This window comes from Panthera onca, chromosome A2 (assembly GCF_046562875.1).
Source record: "Panthera onca isolate mPanOnc1 chromosome A2, mPanOnc1 haplotype 2, whole genome shotgun sequence".
In the NCBI taxonomy this organism is placed as follows: Eukaryota; Metazoa; Chordata; class Mammalia; order Carnivora; family Felidae; genus Panthera; species Panthera onca.
In genome coordinates, this window is record NC_138340.1 from 85,017,748 (window position 1) to 85,039,217 (window position 21,470).

Below are 21,470 nucleotides of genomic sequence, written 5' to 3' on the forward strand. Positions count from 1 at the left end.
AAGTCAGCAAGGGCACAGAGTACTGATACCAGAGATGGGTAGCTGTGTGACACCATTTTGACGCCTCCCACGCATGCGCATACACGCCTACACGCACCACAGTGATCCACCCCAGCAAGTTAAGTAGCGCCATCTAGTGGAGAATGTGGTGGCTACACTAAATCCCACTCAACTGGGCCACCATGCTCTGCAAGAGCACAAATCTCTCTCCCTGATTAGTTTGTAGACTATAAAGGGCTTCATAGTTTGACTTCTAGGGGAAGCTGGATGTAATTTCAATCTTATTTCATTCTGTTCACTGGTCCATCCATTCAATTTTTTTTTCTTTTTCTTTTCTTATTCTTGAATACAGAAAGAAAAAATTTTGTTTTCCGTTTTTATAAAAAAGATCTTTCTTTTTTCTATTATATTTATACTTTGTGTAAATTTTCAAATTTCTATTATACTTTCATTATTTCATTTTATTCTCTTTAATTTTTTCATTTTTTTGAAATTTTTGATGCTTTCCTTTTTTTTTTCTTTTTTTCCTATTTTTTTTCCCTTTGTTTCCTTCCCTTTTTTTTTTTTTTCTATTCTATACAGCTTCTTTCAACAACCAGACCAAACCACACCTAGGAGTTAGCACCCTTTATTTGATTTTTTTGGTGTTGTTTTTAATTTTGTAATTTTTATTTTTTTTATTAACGCTTTTTCTTCCTTCAAAATGGCAAAATGAAGGAATTCACCTCAAAAGAAAGAACAGAAAGAAATGACAACCAGGGACTTAACACACATATAAGCAAGTTGTCTGAACCAGAATTTAGAATCACAATAATAAGAATACTAACTGTGGTTCAAAAAAGCATAGAATCCCTCTCTGCAGAGATAAAAGAAGTAAAATCTAGTCAGGATGAAATTAAAAATGCTATAACTGAGCAGCAATATGAATGGATGCCACAGTGGCAAAGAGGGATGAAATAGAGCAGCAAATCAGTGATATAGAGGACAAACATATGGAGAGTAATGAAGCAGAAAAAAAGGGAAACTAAGGCAAAACAGTACGATATAAGAATTAGAGAACACAGTGACTCATTATAAAGGAATAACATCTGAATCATAGGGTTCCCAGAAGTTGAAGAGAGAGAAAAGGGGATAAAAGTTTTATGTGAGTAAATCAAGTGGAAAATTCTCTTAACCTGGGGAGAGACACAGACATCAAAATCCAGGAAGCACAGAGAACCTCCATTAGATTCAACAGAAATCGACCATCAACAAAGCATATCGTAGTCAAATTCACAAAATACTCAAGCAAGGAAAGAATCATGAAATCAGTAAGGGGAAAAAAGTCCTTAACTTATAAGGGAAGACAGATCAGATTTGCTGCAGACCTATCCACAGAAAATTGGCAAGCCAGAAAGGAGTGGCAGAATATATTCAATACACAGAATCAGAAAAAATATGCAGCCAAGAAATCTTCATCCAGTAAGACTGTCATTCAAAATAGAAGGAGAGATAAAATTTTCCAAAACAAAAATTAGAGTTCGTGACCACTAAACCAACCCTGCAAGAAATTTTAAGGGGAATACTCTGAGGGGAGAAAAGATGGAATAAATAAAAAAAAAATACCAAAAGCAACAAAGACTAGAAAGGACCAGAGAACAACACCAGAAACTCCAACTCTACAGGGAACATAATGGCAATACATTCATATCTTTCAGTACTTACTCTAAAATGTCAGTGGACTAAATGCTCCAATCAAAAGACATACGGTAACACAATGGATAAGAAAACAAGATCTATATGGTGTTATAAGAAACCCATTGTAGACCTAAGGACACCTTCAGATTGAAATTAAACAGATGGCTCTCCATCTATCATGCTAGTAGTCACCAAAAGAAAGCCAGAGTAGCCATACTTATATCAGACCATCTAGAGTTTAAAATAAAGACTCTAACAAGAGATGAAGGGCATTACATCATAATTAAGGGGTCTATTCACCAAGAAGATCTAACAATTGTAACATCTATGCTCCAAATGTGATAGCACCCAAATACATAAATCAAGTAATCACAAAAATACAGAAACTCATTGATAATAATACCATAATAGTAGGGCACTTCAACACCCCACTTACAACAATGGAAAGATCATCTAAACACAAAATCAACAAGGGAGCAATGGCTTTGAATGACACAATGGACCAGATGGACTTAACACATATATTCAGAACATTTCACCCTAAAGCAACAGAACACATACTTCTCGAGTGCACATGGAACATTCTCCAGAATAGATCACATACTGGGACACAAATACGCCCTCAACAAGAACAAAAAGATCAAGATCATACGATGAATATTTTCAGATCACAACACTATGAAACTCGAAATCAGCCACAAGGAAAAATGTGGAAAGATAACAAATACTTGGAGACTAAATAACATCCTACTAAAGAATGAATGGACTAACCAATAAGTTAAAGAGGAAATTAAAAAGCACATGGAAGCCAATGAAAATGAAGCCCCAAACCTATGGGACACAGCAAAACATGGTCATAAGAGGCAACTACATAGCAATCCAGGCCTTCCAAAAGAATGAAGAAAGGTCTCAGATATACAACCTAACCTTACACCTTAAAGAACTGGAAAAAGAACACCAAATAAAACCACAGACCAGTAGAACACATGAAATAAGAAAGATTAGAGCAGAAAACAATGCTATCAAAACCAAAACAAACAAACAAACAAACAAACAAAAACAGTAGAATGGATTAATGAAACCAGGAGCTGGTTCTTTGAAAGAACAAAATTGATAAATCCCTAGCCAGTTTGATCAAAAAGAAAAAGAACCAAATAAATGAAGTCAAGAATGAAAGAGGAGAGATCACAACCAACACAGCAGAAATATAAACAATAATAAGAGAATATTATGAGCAGTTATATGCCAATAAAATGGGATATCTGGAAGAAATGGACAAATTCCTAGAAACATATAAACTACCAAAACTGAAACAGGAAGAAATAGAGAAAATTTGAACATACCCATAACCAATAAAGAAATTAAATGAGTAATCAAACATCTCCCAAAAAATGAGTCCAGAGCCGGATGGCTTTCCGGGGGAATTCTATCAAACATTCAAAGAAGAGTTAACACCTATTCTTTTGAAGCTGTTCCAAAAAATTGTAAATGGAAAGAAAACTTCCAGACTCATTCTCTGAAGCCAGCATTACCTTGATTCCAAAACCAAAAAAAGACCTCACTAAAAAGGAGAACTACAGACCAATTTCCCTGATGAACATGGATGCAAAAATCCTCAACAAGATACTAGCAAACCAGATCCAACAATACATTAAAAGAATTATTCATCACAACCAAGTGGGATTTATACCCGGGATGCAGGGCTGGTTCAATATCCGCAAAACAACCAATGTGATACATCACATCAATTAAAGAAAGGACAAGAACCACATGATCCTCTCAATAGATGCAGAGAAAGCATTTGACAAAAGATAGCATCCTTTCTTGATAAAACCCTCAAAAACATAGGGATAGAAGGATCGTACCTCAAATCATAAAAGCCATATATGAAAGACCCACAGCTACTCTCATCCTCAATGGGGAAAAACTGAGAGCTTTCCTCCTAAGGTCAGGAACAGGACAGGGATGTCCACTCTTGCCACTGTTATTCAACATAGTATTGGAAATCCTAGCCTGAGCAATCAGATAACACAAAGGAATAAAAAGCATCCAAGTCAACAAGGAGGAAGTCAAACTTTCACTCTTCACAGACGACATGATACTCTATGTGGAAAACCCAAAAGATTCCACCAAAAAACTGCTAGAACTGACCCATAAATTCAGCATTCACAGGATATAATATCAATGCACAGAAATCGGTTGCATGCCTATACACGAATAATAAAGCAACAGAAAGAGAAATCAAGGAATTGATCCCATTTATAATTGCACCAAAATCCATAAAATACCTAGGAATAAACCTAACCAAAAAGGTGAAAAATCTATACACTGAAAACTATAGAAAGCTTATGAAAGAAATTGAAGAAGACACAAAAAGAAGGAAAAATATTCCATGGATTGCATTGCAAGAACAAATATTGTCAGAATGTCAATACTACCCAAAGCAATCTATATATTCAATGCAATCCCTATCAAAACACCAGCATTCTTCACAGAGCTGGAGAAAACAATCCTAAAATTTGTATGGAACCAGAAAAGATCCTGAATAGCTAAAGCAATCCTGGAGAAAAAAAAAAAAAAAAAAAAAAGAACAAGGCTGGAAGCATCACACTCCCAGACTTCAAGCTGTATTACAAAGCTGTAATCATTAAGGCAGTATGGCACAAAAACACTGAGATCAATGGAAAAGAATAGAGAACCCAGAAATGGACCCACAAACGTATGACCATGTAATCTTTGACAAAGCAGGAAAGAATATCCAATGGAATAAAGTCAGTCTCTTCAGCAAATGGTGCTGGGAAACCTGGACAGCAACATGCAGAAAAATTAACCTGGAGCACTTTTTTACACCATACACAAAAAGGAACTCAAAATGGATGAAAGACCTAAACATTAGTCAAGAAGCCATCAAAATTATAGAGAAGAAAACAGGCAAAAACCTCTTTGACCTTGGCTGCAGCAACTTCTTACTCAACATTTCTCTGGAGGCAAGGGAAACAAAAGCAAAAATGAACTATTGGGACCTCATCAAGATAAAAATCTTCTGCACAGTGAAGGAAACAATCAGCAAAAACTAAAAGGCAACTGATGGAATGAGATATATATTTGCAAATGACATATCAAATAAAGGATTAGTATCCAAAATCTATAAAGAACTTATTAAACTCAATACCCCAAAACAAATAATCCAGTGAAGAAATGGGCAAAAGCCATGAATAGACACTTCTACAAAGAAGACATTCTATGGCTAAAGACACATGAAAAAATGCCCAATATCACTCATCACCAAGGAAATACAAATTAAAACCACAATGAGATACCACATTACACCAGTCAGAATGGCTAAAACTAACAACTCAGGCAACAACATGGTGGCAAGGATGTGAAGAAAGAGATCTCTTTTGCACTGCTGGCAGGAATGCAAACTGGTGGTTTTCCACTCTGGAAAACAGTATGGAGGTTCATCAAAAAATTAAAAATAGAACTACCCTACAACCCAGCAAATGCACTTCTAGATATTTATCCAAGGGATACAGGTGTGCTATTTTGAAGGGCCACATGCACCCCAATGATTATAGAAGCACTATCGACAATAGCCAAAGTATGGAAAAGTTCAAATATTCATCAATGGGTGAATGGATAAAGAAGATGTGGTGTATGGATATATATATATATATATATATATATATATATATATATATATATACCTACACACACACACACACACACACACACACACACACACACAACGGAGTATTACTTGGCAATTGAAAAGAATGAGATCTTGCCATGTGCTACTATGTGGAGGGAGCTGGAAGATATTATGCTAAGCGAAACTAACCAGTCAGAGAAAGACATATATCATATGACTTCACTCATAGGAGGAATTTAAGACAAAACAGATAAACATAAGGGAAGGGAAGCAAAAATAATACAAAAACAAGGAGGGGGACAAAAGAGAAGAGACTCTTAAATACAGAGAATAAATTGAAGATTGTTGGAGGGGTTGTGTAAGGGGATTGGCTAAATGGCTAAGGGGCATAAGGAAGGACACTCGTTGGGATGAGCACTGGGTGTTATACATACGGGATAAATCACTGGAATCTACCCCTGAAATCATTATAGCACTATGTGCTCACTAACTTGGATATAAATTAAAAACAAAAATAATAATAATAATAAAAAGAAAGAAAAGTTGAAGACATTCTTGGGGAATTCAACATATTTTATTTTGCCAGGCAAATGATGTCTTCAATATCCAATTAAATATTAAGGTACTAACTACATTTCATTTGTTTTCTCACAGAGTGAACATTCACCGTAATGACAGTTTCATCATGCTAAAATCTATTCACAAACCTACACTTTGAAAAAAGTGCATTCCTAGGAAATTTTATGTACAATACAAATGGAAAACATATTAAATCACTGAAATGTCAAACTACACAAAATAATACTAATTAACCACCAATATTCAGTATATGTTGACAATATTTTTTGAGAAATTTTTCTTTACATTTGGCAGTTATGTTCAAGATTTTCTATAATTTTAAATGTAATAAAAGTATATACAATTGAATAATGCTCAAAGGAGAAGGTATTAAATAGCACAAATAATATTACAAAACTAAACACCCTTATTGTCTATCATTCTGGTTTTACACTAAGCAAGGGGACCTGTGTAGTTACCCTATCTTCTGACTCTAAAACAATTTTACTTTAACTCTGTACATAGAATAGAATGGTCACAAACATTGAAGATGGATTTGGCTTTCCACTGATGTGCATTTCTATTTTTGCACATAGAGAAGAAATAAAGAAGTTTAGTTATATTCTTTAAGCAGGCAAAATATCTGTATAATAAACTGTTTTAGTGAGTACTTTAGAATCATACACATTTGGAAAATAGCTTTTGTTTATTAGCTTATTTTTGAATGAACATTATTTATGTTGTGTATTTTAACTGCAGTGTTTGCCCTCACTGGGGCCTCCTCTTATATAATATCATAATTTACCACCACTTAAATAAGAAATCAGAAATCTTAAATAAGAAATCAGAAATCTTAAATCTTCTTAGATTCTGATCAATGATCACATTCATTTGGACAATGATTTAGCTCAAGCTTTTATACTGTGGCGTTTAAAAAGGTGATAAATCTACCTTAACTTCTTTGTGGACTATAAACTATACCTATAATTTTGTACTAGATTTTGAAAAGATATATGATGCAATTTCTATTTGCACCTGGAAACATGACCATTTCTTGAAAAGTAAATAAAATAAAAAAGCAAAAGTTGTGTTTTTAAAGGAAATATAACAATAGAAAGACATTTCTCATATTTCTCCCATTTAATTGCTATTTGGAGTAAAACGTTCAAAAATAAATTATTCTAATGAAAGGATCCAAACTTACAAATAGAAGAAAGTTATTTTACTCATTATAGAACTTATCATATTTGTATTTATATACCAGTGTGCATAAGTACCAGCATTCTTTTAAAAGAAAGTATGTCTATTTTTGTTCATATTTGAATTTTTTTCATTTCTCCACAAAATGAGCACCTCTTCAGCACACATTAAATATCATTTAAAAAGAAAATGAATTGGTGACTTAAAATCTGTATGATATCTAAGGTTGGCAAACCAAAAAAATGTGAGAGTTAATTATTGAAATTAATCACTGATGTTAAAAATTAGTTATATTTTTTATAAACAGCTCTTAATAAAATTACATTCCTTACTTTATTTTTCCCCATTTGAGTTTCACCTCTCATATACAAGTTTGATATTTCATTTTTTCTTCTTATATTGTTTACTTTGCCATGCAGACTAGAAAGTTAGAACAAATACAGTAATTAATTAAACAGTGTGAGATTATATTCTCTGAGTCTAAAATAACTTAAATAACTTCCAAAAAAAGTGCTTTCGTTTGGAAGGTAATAGCATAAGAATATAAACTTAAATGCTTCACTGACATAACTCCAATCAAAGATGTTTATGGTGAGGGTCATTTATTTTATCTTCCTAAAACAAGAAAAAAACCCAAAGATCAATAACAGGTATCAGCAACTGACCATTTTCACAATAATAAAAAAAAATTAATATATTTCACTGGAAAAAAAATAAACTGTTCATTGTTTTATTTATGAATCACTCACGTTTTATACAATTTTTAGATGCTTTCTTCCTTGACTTGTATCTATTCAATATTTCTTTTGAGAGCTACTCTATCACATGTATTTATACCACTTTTACAATGTAAAAGTTTTAAATGTGGCATTTGTGCTCATATTTAAAATCAGTGACAATTCCAAATCTAAACCGTTAATGCAAGGAAGGAAAATCACAGGGTTATGGCCCTCATTCAATTAAGGGATGTAAGAATTTTAGTTTTATAGCCGCCATATCGATTTTGAAGAAAAAGTAAATAAAGATATAAATAAAATCTAGGTTAACTTAAATATTTATATGCACCATGAGGACCATGACATGTCTAGTGCTAGTCAATATCATACAAGAAAATGCATGCTCATTTCAGTTCATGTAATATTCACTTTGGGAGTGAGTAACCACATTTATCAGGAATTTCCCATGGGTTAAAACACAAGGTTGTTTGCTCAAAATTTGATCACTGAAGACAGACCATTCTTTACTGGAAGCATAAGCCCCAAGTAAGAGAACATTATGACTCTGGCAACTGATTCCTCCTGTTTCTACTTTTCCGGCTATTGATGAGAGCTTTTAACTTGCCGTAGTCCCCTCTTATCTTCTGGGATTCTTCTCCATGTTGATGTTGCTGCCGAGTGTCTTTGCAGTACTGATTAATCATCTGCATTTCTGAGTGGCTGAATGCCCCCATGATGTCCTTTGGGTGGAAGGGTAAAGCTCTCACAGAGCTGGCCCAGGTCCATGGGGACCATTTGTCTGTCACAACAGCCACCATTTCAGAATCTAAAACTTTGAAGTTGATCTTGGCTATTGTCTGCTTGAAGCTGTTTTCTGTTGCAATGCAGTGATATAGTCCTTGGTCAGAATCCTGAACAGAGCGGATTAGAAGTCCTTGTGAAGTGGCTATGATTCGTTCATTCAGCTTGACCTAAAAGAGAGATTCATCAAAGATTCAAACCCAACTCTGTGTCTTCTAAAAAGATATGATCAACATATACAGAGTATCACTGAACTTCCAAATTTGGCAAAAGCATCTAGTACTGATCAGCTCACTTCTTAGTGAACATAAAGTTTTGGTCAGTTCCACTGCCTGTTTTGCCCAGGAGATGTTGTCTTAAGAGCATTGAATCTATTAAAATCTATTAAAGACAGGATGAAGTTATCACCCACATTGCCAAAAATAGTTTAAAGTTCATTCCCTTTGGATGGAAGTAGTTTCTCCACCAATAAGCACAGAGTTTTGGTTGCTTTGGGAATATGAATCACAGTCAACCTATATACACAAAATTCACAGATAATTTAAAATATCTATTTCATCCTGGAATTCCTGTCTTTAATTGCAACAAAATACTCTCTTCGTAGTAAAATCATTAAGCCACAGTTAAATGGTTGAATTTTTATCATTTTTTAATGAATGAATGAATATTCTCCTAAGTAAAAACTGAGACAATTCATTACTTTATTAAAGCAGTAAGATGACTCAAAAAAAAAAAAATCATGTAAGCAGAGACTGAGTTTTGAATACTATCGAGGCTTTTTCTAATTATCCCAAACTAAAGAATGACTAAAAATAAGATGAAATGCCATCATCTTCTAAGTCTTCTAAGTAGTTTTACTTGCCAAGGAAAGATAATACAAAGCTATGAGGTAATATTTAATTATAGGCTTGCCCTAGAAAAACTATTATTTGCTGAATATTAGTTAAATGCATGAAATCATCTTTCTTAAAGTTCTAGCTATAGTATTGCCAACAAACAGACTAAAAACTTAAGTGGTAAGAAGTTCTTTGACATGCATACTCGAGAATGTTCTTTCACTGAGGGAAAAAACAAAAACAAAAACAAAAAAAACACCCCTGACCGAAATAAAAATAAAGGAATGCATGTACAATTATTTTTTAAATGGTAAATTTCTGTGTAAATAGGTATTTTATTATCAACGAAATAAAAATCAAACATAGATTGTTTTAGATAAAAAGTAAGCTTCACACAAAAGCACAAAAAGGCAAAGTATACAAGTGAAATACAGATAATAGAACAGACCTAGAAGAGGGAGGCCAGGAAGAAGGACTGAAATATATAAACTGAAGTTTTGATATTAATTTAATTTTTAAAGTTTAAGTGTGTCCCCAAAATAGTTTCAATCATGTAGAAATGCATTCGAAAAAAAGAGAGAAAGCCTTTTATGTTTGTGTAAAATTAGGAAAAATTGTGGACGCCAATTTGATAAAATCATATAGCATGTATATAAAATGTGATGCAGAAACTTCTTTTCTAGGAATTTATTCCAGAAGATACAGTCACAAGTATGCAAGTATTCATGTAAATGATGTTTGATAAGAAGAAAAACAATAACCTAAGCAGTAGATGGCTTTAAAAAAAACCTTAAGATATATTCATATAGTGGAACACTATGTGGCTAGGAAAAATAAGTTAGCTGCATATGTACTTACTGATATTAAAGTGGGTGAGTGTACATCAGAGAGAGAGAGAGAGACAAAGAGAATGATAAAAATAGGAAAATTATGGGGAATATTTGGAGGAATACATTATGATTGAATATATAATTCCTAGTAGCTTTATACTTTGGGGAATTGTGAATAAATATTGAAGTGAAGGGGAAGAGGACTTTTAGTGATCATTTTATGCTATTCAGTATGAACTATGTACATTTTCTCCATGAGCTTTTATCATTTGTCTTACATTTAAAAAAAATTTTTTAATGTTTATTTTTGAGAGAGAGAGAGAGATACAGAGTGTGAGTTGGGGAGGGGCAGAGAAAGAGAGGGAGACACAGAATCTGAAACAGGCTCCAAGCTTTGAGCTGTCAACACAAAGCCCAATGTGGGGCTCGAACTCAGGAACAGCAAGATCATGACATAGACCGAAGCTGGACGCTTAAACAACTGAGCCACCCAGGTGCCCCCGTCTACATTATTTTAAAAAAATTCAATATTTACATATTAACATGAGAAATAAGCACCTTTTTGCCTAAACTACTAAGAAAGAATTAGGATAAATTTAATAAGACAGTAATAGTTTGCTTAGCCAAAGTAAGGAGTAGAATTGTGCTCTATAAATTCTAGATAAAATAGATTTGCATAATTATATTATAGTTAATGTTTTCCTAGTCTTACAGCAATCTTATGCTTTTATGATTTGAAGAAAAAGCAAGATAGTAATAACTGAGTCCCTACATTCTTGGGCATTCTGAAATAAAATATCAGAAATATCACAAAAGAGATTCAATCATTAAATCTAGAACTCGATCCATTATTAATTGCATTCATTATTTCTGTGGCATGTATTCAAGCTTGTATGTACTCGTTTTCTTTAAATAATACAAATTATATTCACTGATTGTATATGATTCTATTTAACTTTTTAATATTTTTTAAGTTTAATTATTTTTGAGAGAGAGAGAGCACACGCATGTTCAAATTGGGAAGGGGCAGAGAGAGAGGGAGAGAAAGAATACCAAGCAGGTTCTGTGCTCAGCATGAGCCTGATGTGGGGCTCAATCCCATGACCCAAACCGTGAGATCATGACCTGAGCCGAAATCAAGAGCTGCATGCTTAATCAACTGAGCCACCTAGATGTCCCTCTATTTAACTTTTTAGTGAATTAAAGAAAAACATTTTATTCATGTAAGGTAATCCCTGTTTGAGTTGTAGATTTCCAATTCACATATATACACACAGACCTTCTCAAGAAGGACTGTCCATGAATACATGCCATGCTTTAGCCTAAGAACTTCATTTCTGTACAATAATCATCACCACACATTATGACTTCTATCTCAGCTTATGTTGTAAGACAATTATTATCACCTATATCCACTCAAAAGAATTTAAAATTAACTAGTCTGTAGAAATTTCAAGTCCTTTTTGATGACAGATTTTTGTAGCAAAGTAAACAGATCTTAAACAATATTTTTATTAATAATAATGTCTAAAAAGATTTTTTTAGTATCATAGAATTCTGGGGCAAGAAGAGGTCCTAACGTTCATCTAGTTCCTCTTTCCTCCAGATGGTTAAAAAAAATAATCTTTTTTTTTTTTGAGAGAGAGAGCTCGTTCCTGAGTGGGGGCAGAGGCAGCAGGAGAGGGAGAGAGAATCTTAAGTAGTCTGCATACCCAGCACAGGGCCCAACAAGGGGCTCAGCCTCAGGACTGTGAGATCATGACCGGAGCCCAAATCAAGAGTTGGATGCTCAACCAACCGAGCCATCCATGTGTCTCAGTTAAATCTCTTTTTTTTTTTTTAATTTTTTTTTTAACATTTATTTATTTTTGAGACAGAGAGAGACAGAGCATGAATGGGGGAGGGGCAGAGAGAGAGGGAGACACAGAATCGGAAGCAGGCTCCAGGCTCTGAGCCATCAGCCCAGAGCCTGACGCGGGGCTCGAACTCACGGACCGCGAGATCATGACCTGAGCTGAAGTCGGACGCTCAACCGACTGAGCCACCCAGGCGCCCCTCAGTTAAATCTCTTCTTATGCAAGTGTTCATCAGCCTGTGGTTTAATATCCCATAGACATGGACGCACAATGACTAAACTGCTCCTACTGTCTTTGGACAGGCAGGCATGAGTTGTAAAGTATTCCCCATATGGAGCCAACATCTATTTCAGTAACTCTGATGCAGTGCCTGGTTCTATAGCTTTGGATTGTGTCCCTTCTACATAGTCCTAATTAACTTAATATGTAGTACTTAAACTGTCCACAACAGAATACACCCAAATGGGGAAGGCTCCATTTTCCCCTTTGCTCCATCAGACTTTATGAACACTGCTAAAAACATGACATTTTAGACTACCCAAAGGCTTTATATATACATATATTTTTTTCTTCTTCTTCCTCTTATTTGTCAGTACAACATGACATGAGTATTATGGGACTTCATTATTTATAATATTTCACCCTATGCTGTTTTACAATGTTTCCCTTCTAAAACAGCTCTTTAAGATCAGTGAAAAGTTAATGTCAGTGTCCTTTTATTTGAAAAAACTGCTTTTTCCATATCACTAAATAAAGGCAGTGCTCCCATAAACAATGGTTCCATACATTACCTAACCAAAATCATAGAGTTATGGATAATAAAGCAAAGGAAATAGATTACTGCACGGCAGAAAAATGCTTCTTACCATAAAAGTTATAGTTTAGTGAAATTTCTTGCTAAGGAAAATTGAATTTTTTTAAAGCTCCCTTTTATCTTGTGAATCACACAAAGGTGCTGCTGAGTGAGAACTTGGCTTCTGGTTTTGCACACATCTTGTTTCTTTTACAAATGCTTCCTCCTATCACTACCCACGTCTTGAGTGCAGGCAGCAAGGATTTCTAATTAATTCATCAACTCTACAGACAAAGGATTTTAAAGGAAGTGGCACTTGTCATCCTGAGGACATAAAAGGATGTTCATATGCCTTTTCTTTTTCATTTGATCTGAACTTCACTAAGGGGTGGTGATTTAATGTCTTTCCAAAGCCCTGACTGATTGCTGTAGTGCTGCCTTACTCACCTCTTTCCTCCTGTCTTTGTCTTTCTGTAACAGCCACTTGATAGATGCCTGTGGAGACTTAGGGGCACACTCAAGGAAAGTGGTGTTATTTTTTACTCCATACTGAACAATTTCAGCTGCATTTCTATATGCTGAAAAGCAAAAATGAAAGGAGAAAGACAGGGAATAGAATTCAGAGCATATTCTCCTATATGAAAGTTTATTTCTCTATACAATTGTGATCATCTATAGAAACCACCAAAAGGCAATTTTTAATCATTGAACAAGCAGACTATTATACATTGTTTACCTGCTGTGTTTAGCCTAAAAGGAAGGACAAAAAGACATGGGGGCATTGATGTTTATTCAAGAATTACTTGATACCAAGGAATGTCCTTCATATCACTTTGAACTTTTAATTATTACAATATACTTATGAATTCAGTTTTCTCAGTTTTTCATAGCTGAGAAAACCAAAGCTGTGAATTATTAGGAAACACATCTTACTTAAAGAGTTAGTAAGTGCCAGGCATTATTAAAGCCAGTTTCATCCATACTCAATGTAGTATAGATGAAATTCAGAAGCTTCAGGAAAAGTCAGAAAGCAAAGAGTGTCTACAATGGGAAGTGGTGATTAAAGACACAATCTTTGTATTCAGATGTATTGGAAGCAAAATTCTGACTTCAATGATGCTGGGTGTGTAACCTTACACAAGTTACTTGACCTTTCTGTGCCTCAGCTTTACTTGGCTCTAAAACATGGATTATGTTTTCAAATAGGTTCTTTACTGAAATTCTTAATTTAGGAAGACCATTTAGTATAATCATGTGGTAGCTTAGACATAAACAGAATCCTCATTCATAAAACAAGGATAATTATAGAACTGTAGTACAGTTTCATAAGCATTAAGTGAGATAGTCCATTAAAAAGCACTTAACTCAAGTTCTGACACAAAGCCAACATAGATGTTCGTTCATCGTGACCCCTAGTGACAGACAGTTCTAACACTAGAGCGAATACTATTAGTACAACTGGCACAAGTATTTATAAAATAGTATACAGAGAAATGATAACTTGGATGTATTCCCTTAGATGTATGGAACAACCAAGCAAAATGTGTCATAATTTTCTCCTTATACTTAGTGTAGTTAGTAATGTCATTTTTTTACTAAAGAAAGGCCCACACTCAAAAATATTAGCAATAGGAATCTTGGTGTGAATTGTTAGCAAGAGTGTGTCTGCAGCACCTGCATGAACTAAGAAGAGCTCTGTCTGAAGATACTTCACTCAAGGGATTGATGTGGAGCTGGGAGAAAGTATACTGGGGAAAGTATAATAATACGGGATCTACATGTGAGGATCAGAGAAAAACGGGTTAGATTGCTGTAAGACATAAGACAGGACCGCCAAAAGTACTGGAATGGTTATAAACTGTAAACCCAAGGCACTGTAGTATACCATGAAAACAGCAGGATATTCACATAGTCCAAAGTGGAAGCAATCCAAGTGTCTAGCGATAGATGAGTGAATGAACAAAATGTGATACATGCATACAATAGAAGACTTTTCCATTTCCAACAGAAAGAAATTCTGACACATGTCAACAACATGAATGAACCCTGAAGAACCGAAATAAGCCAGTTACAAAACGAAGAATATTTTGTGATCCCACTTATATAGGGGTATCTAGAATAGTCAAATTCATAAAGACAGAAAATAGCATGGGAGCTTCCAGAGGCTGGGGCAGGGGGAATAGGGAGTTAGTATTTAACGGGTATAGAGTTTCACTTGGGAAAGATGAAAAAGTTCTAGAGATGAGTTGGTTGTACAACAATGTGAATGTACTTGATACCACAGATCTGTACATTTTAAAATGGTTAAAATGGTAAATTTTATGTTGTTTCTATTTACCACAATAACAAACAAACAGGGCACTATTCTATTTGTTCTTCAGTGGTAAAGTTTTTAGAGCAATTTTTTTTTCTTGAGAAAGAAGGTAACAGCTTTGTTTCTTCAGAAAGAAAATAATAGCTAGGAAAATCTGTAACTGATATCTATGTGAAAGACCTACCAACTAACATACCCAAGGTGTCTGTGTCCATGGACATTTGTCTTTTTTACTATACATACAAATGACATTTGATTTTTAATTTCCGTATCTGAACACCAAGAATCTTCATAGTGAATCTTTCCTTAAAATGTGAGATCTGAATTTATTATGAAGGTTCCCTCACTGAAATGTGATACAGAGTTTTGCTGCTGTTTACCAAAATTGACCATTGCTCACTTTTAATACCTTTTAGATTAAATCCTCTACATTGAGTCAATGGATTTCCATGTCTCACATCTTGTCTTCGGCTCCTCCTGTAAGTGCAGAGACATATATAAAACTGACTTAGAATTAACATTGCTGATTACACCACACTTAAAAGATTGCATGTTTAATTTCACAGTATTTTAATTGCCTAAACTTTCATAAAGAAACAGGTCTGATTATCTAATACAGCTACTTCACATTTCTTGTTCAACACTTCCATGACAGGATGGGTACTTAACCCTTTTTTCATTAGGAATTAATTCTGTCCCTCCCCATCTAGGAAGAGTGAGAAGATGGCTATGAAACCCTTATTATTTGCACTTCCTGGGTAAATGTTAGATTCCAAATTAATAGTGTAAATTTTAATTTAGGGACATTCAGCCAAAATTTTCTAAGATGAAACTTCTAATGTATAAATTCACTGGCATCTTCTTTCTTGTAATTTTTTTCTTAAATGAACATAGCTTTCTTAGAAGAGTCAACACTTTCTAATACTTTTAAGATATTTTAAAACTTTTCTGAAATAAGTGATAGAACATGCACATTTAGTGTAAAATTAAGCAAAATTGTTCATTTACTAGAATAAGAATTTTCCTTCAAATTTTCACTTTGAAAAATGTCAAGTCAACAGAAAAGTGGTGAGTACAATGAACACTGATAGAGACATGAATAGTTATACTTTGCCACATTTATTTTTTTCTATCATATGCAAGTACTGTGTTGTGTATTGTGTATATATTATTTATGCACATATATGAAAACCTTTAGAAAATAAGTTTGCACACATGATAATACTTCACTCTTAAATACTTTGGCATGCATCTTATAATCACTTATAACAACAGTAGATTACTCAATAATATCATACAATACACATTTTATAGTAAAATTTCCCTAATTGTCTCCAAAGTATCCCTTATGGATTTTTTTTTATTCATGATCCAAAGTTCACTCATTGCATTTTAGTTGTTATGTATCATCAGTTTAAGCATTTCCAAATTTAGGTACATTCTTTCTAAACTGGTTATTATTTAAAGCAAAGTTTTAAATTATTTCAATACTAATTAATTTCCTGAGTCTATAAATTATATATTTTTAATAAAATTATATTTAATAAAAATGTAATAAATCTATCTATCCACATATAATTCCAATTGTATCACATAGTGAAACAAACCAAAATAGAGCAACTGATATTCTCTTAGCAATAAATCATGGGATGAAGATTGCTATAAGAGAGTAGGAAAGGAACCTCTCTTTAAATATTAGGAATACAGGGATAAACTGATTGTTTACTATCAAGGCTGAGAAATATATGTAAACAAGCATATTACTTAATTGGGTTAGCTGTTAAGTCTCTCTTAACATTTTTAACCTTAAAGGTAAATTAAATATTCAGTTAAAGAGCAGACATATTAAAATCACACAGGGATTACCAAATTCACAAAGTGAGACTAATCTCAAAGTCACTGATAGTGAAAAAAATCATTTTAAGGTTACAGCAAATCGTAGCTTGTAGATTTAATGGATTATATACATCTATTTATGGATATATAGCTATAACATTTTGTGTTATTTATGCATTCTTTTTCTAAAAAAGTCATAATCCTTATTTAATTTTATATTTCTAATACAACCACATACACACAAACTAGTAAAAGTCACTCTTGTCTCAGCAAATACAATTAATGCTGTACTCTAGAATAGCTCCTATATCAGCTTTTTATTGCATTGCATTTGCTATATTTCTAAGTCACTGCATTTTTACTTGTGAGTGCTCTATATTATATGAGCACCATGTGAGAGTTCTTATTGCTGAAAAAGTGATTTTCAGCCATCTAGAGAAGCAATATCATTCACAATGGTTAAAATGATTGTCCTGTGACTAGCACTATGTTATGGTTTACATAGCTGGACAACCTGAATTTATGGTATCACATAGCTTCCAGACATTCCAATACAGAAAAGCATTATTATGTCTTGGCTTAAATGATGAGATCAGCAAGACAGCTATCTGAGATTTTTTTGTATTTGTAGATTCCCTTTAGGGCATTCATTCAGCATTGCAAAAGCATGCTGGTAGGCAGAGTAATATTATACTGCATGTAGGATTTGGGATTTGGGCTCAAGTTACCCATGTTTTCTCCCTCAGAGTCTAATCCTTTGGATAAACAATGAAATCATTTTGTTCTTGTATATAAAACAGATAATTTACTTGAAGGCTGAACTGATTATCTTGTCTTAGAATAAAATTTCTTACTTGCATGTCTGAATCCAGAATAAATAACATATGGGATTAAATTGCAATATTTGATACAAATGCACAAATATTTAAAATACTTGAGAATGAAAAGGAAAATTGCTTGTATTGTTTGCTAGGAGCAAACTTTTAAAAACGAGAAACTACTGAGCCAATAATAGTTAATAACTTTATTATATCAAAGTATAAACACTGATTTCTAAATATCACTGTACTTGTTTCTATACAAAAGACACGTTTTTGATTTTCATTCCTATGAATTTCTCCATGGTATGTTTGTGTACCAGATAGATAGACAATACAATTGCAATAAAACCAGGTAAGTTAACACTATTAAAGAAAATGAATATGGAAAATACAAGTGATCATTTTTATTATTACTATTAATCACTAAAAATAGATGAGAATTTAGGAAATACTTGATTCAGCAAACATGGTTTGCATTCACTATGATATACGCTTAACTAAGTTTTAAAATAATTTGGAGAACTTCAATAATATGGATATTGTTAATAAAACTTTCAGTGTGCTAGCCAAAGATGGGTATGAATATGTCAAAGAATAAGATATATATAGATATAGATATAGATAGATAGATAGATAGATAGATAGATAGATAGATAATAGATAGGTAGTTAGATGATAGAGATGAAACTTTTTCAGCTTTTTGTGACAGAATTAAGACACTGCTAGAGATTCAGCTCTTTAAGGATTACTACTTCCTCTTTCAACCCATAATACATGTTTTCCCCCTTTTCTTGTAGTTGTTTTAAATTGAGAAATAATTGATATATATTATATTAGTTGCAGGTGTACAATATAATGATTGGCTATGAGTATACGCAATGTCCACAATAAATCTAGATAACATCTGTCACCATACACAGTCACAAAATTTTTTTGCAATGCAAATTTTTAAGATATACTCTCTTATCAACTTTCAAATAGGCAATACAGAATTACTAACTATAATCACCATGCTGTACATTACATCCCCATAACTTAATTATTTTATTATTGGAAGTTTGTGTCTTTTGAACCCCTTTGTTCATTTCTCCCATCCCCTACCCCACCGTTAGCAACCACCAATCTATTATCTATGTCCATGAACTTGGTGTGTTGTTTTTAAAATTCCACATACAAGTGAGATCATACAGTATTTGTCTTTCTCTGTCTGACTTATTTCACTTAGCATATGGATGGTCCTGAAGGTCCATCCATGTCATAAATTGCCAAGATTTCATTATATCTCATGGCTGAATAGTATTCCAGTAGGGTGTGTGTGTGTGCATGTGTGTGTGTGTGCGGGTGTGCACCACATCTTTACTCACTCATCCATTGAGGAACACTTTGGTTGTTTCCATGCGATGGGGTGCACATATCTTTTTGAATTAGTGGAGTTTTATCTTCAGGTAAATACCCAGAAGTGGAATTGCTGGATCATATGGTAGTTCTAGATTTAATTTTTTGAGGAACCTCCATACCATTTTCCATAGTGGCTACACTAGTTTACATTCCCAACAAAACTTTCTTCCACATCCTCTCCAACACTTGTTATTTATTGTCTTTTTGATAATAGCCATTCTAACAGGAGTGAGTGAGTTGATATCTCCTTGTGGTTTTCATTTGCATTTCCTGGATGATTAGTGACACTGAACAACTTTTCATGACATGTTGGCAATCTGTATGTCTTCTTTGGAAAAATGCCTATTCAGATCTGTCCACTTTTTTAATTAAATTGTTTTTTTAAATTATTTTATTTTATTTCATTTTTTTGCTACGAAGTTGTATGAATTCTTTATGTATTTGGATATTAACCCTTATCTGGTCTATGGCTTGCAAATATTTTCTCCCATTCAGTAGGTTGCCTTTTCTTTTGGTGATGATGTCCTTTCTGTGTAGAAGTTTTTTACTTTGATATAGTCCCACTGGTTTATTTTTTCTTTTGTTCTCTTTGCTTTGGAGTCATATCTAAAAACTCATCTCTAAGACTTATATCAAGGAGTTTAATGCCTATCTTTTCTTCTAGGAGTTTTGTGGTTTTAGGTCTTATATTCAAGTCTTTAAATGATTTTGAATTAAATTTTGTCTATAGTGTAATATAGTATTCTAGTTTCATTCTTTTGTATGTAGCTGCTCAGTTTTCCCAACACCATTTATTGAAGAGACCGTCTTTCCCCATTGTATATTCTTCCCTTTTTTGTTGTAAATTAATTAACCATATATGTATGGATTTATTTCTGGGCTCTCTATTCTGCTCTATTCTATGTGTCTCTTTTTTATGACAATAGCATATTGTTTTGATTATTATAGCTTTGTAATCTAGTTTGAAGTCAAGAAACATGATGCGTCCAGCTTTGTTCTTCTTCCTCAATATTGCTTTGGGTATTTGGGTCTTTTGAGATTGCATACAAATTTTAGGATTATTCATTCTAATCTAGTGGAAAATGCCATTGGAATTTTGATAGGATTATACTGAATCTGCAGATTGCTTTGGGTAGAATGGCGGTTTTAATAATATTTATTCTACCAATCCATGAACATGAATTATCTTTCCATTTATTTGTGTCTTCAGTTTCTTCAGTTTCTTTCATCAATGTCTTGTAGTTCCAGCGTACAGGTCTTTCACCTCCTTGGTTAAATTTATTCCTAGGTATTTTATTCTTTTAATGCAATTGTAAATGGGAATGTTTTCTTAAATTCTCTTTCAGATAGCTCATTATTAATGTATAGAAATGCAACAGGTTTTTGAGTGTTGATTTTGTACCCTGCAACTTTACTGAATTCATTTATTAGTTCTAACAGCAAACCTATGATACATGGTTTCATATCAGGCATGATATTGTAACATTAAAAAATTGCAAGATAGTTCCAGCTCTTTCTTCATTAGAAGGAAATGATTAAGATCATGATTTGTGGTATTAGGATGACAATGTGAAATCTACCTTTAAACATACATCTTAGAAAAGATAACTGGGGTTGTAATTAGAGGGAGAATATGAGAACAAAACACAAATATGCAATGATAATCTATATATAGGATGGAATTTTACTTGAGAACTATTCTTTGTTAAATAAAAATGCTTCACCAAAGCCAAGGTCTGGAAATTATGCAGGGAAGGAGTGTAATCTCCAGTTCATTCACATTAGAGCCGAGAGGCTGGTATGCCTCAAGGACTATGGTAAGAATCACTTTGTAATCCTCACATCACTTTCATTCTTAGGAAGTGTGTTGCTTCTGGGACACCTGGGTGGCTCAGTTGTTTGAGCATCCAATTCGTGGTTTCGGCTCAGGCCATGATCTTGTGGTTTGTGAGTTTGAGTCCTGCACTGGGCTCTGCGCTGATGGCATGGAGTCTGCTTGGGATTCTATCTCCCTCTGCCCCTCTCCCACTCGTTCTCTCTCTATCTCTTAAAATAAATAATAATAATGATAATAATGATAATAAAGAAAGTGTGTTGCTTCAGCTTCGTTTAGCACTAAATCTGTTTAATAGGTAGACGATTGTATTCTAGGGGTTAGACATGCTAATTTTTAGAACTCTTT

At 33.6% G+C, this 21,470-nt stretch overlaps 1 protein-coding gene across 1 annotated transcript in view; it reads right to left on the minus strand.

Moving 5' to 3' along the window:
* Positions 1–5,881: 5,881 nt before the first annotated feature.
* SEMA3C (semaphorin 3C) overlaps positions 5,882–21,470 on the minus strand; it is a 176,396-nt gene continuing 160,807 nt past the window's right edge. The window contains exons 16-18 of the mRNA XM_060632331.3: positions 15,643–15,710; positions 13,367–13,497; positions 5,882–8,774 (exon numbers count right to left, since the gene is read on the minus strand). Of these exons, the coding sequence (XP_060488314.1) occupies positions 8,361–8,774; positions 13,367–13,497; positions 15,643–15,710 (613 nt within the window). The 3' untranslated portion in view covers positions 5,882–8,360. The remainder of the gene's footprint in view (positions 8,775–13,366; positions 13,498–15,642; positions 15,711–21,470) is intronic.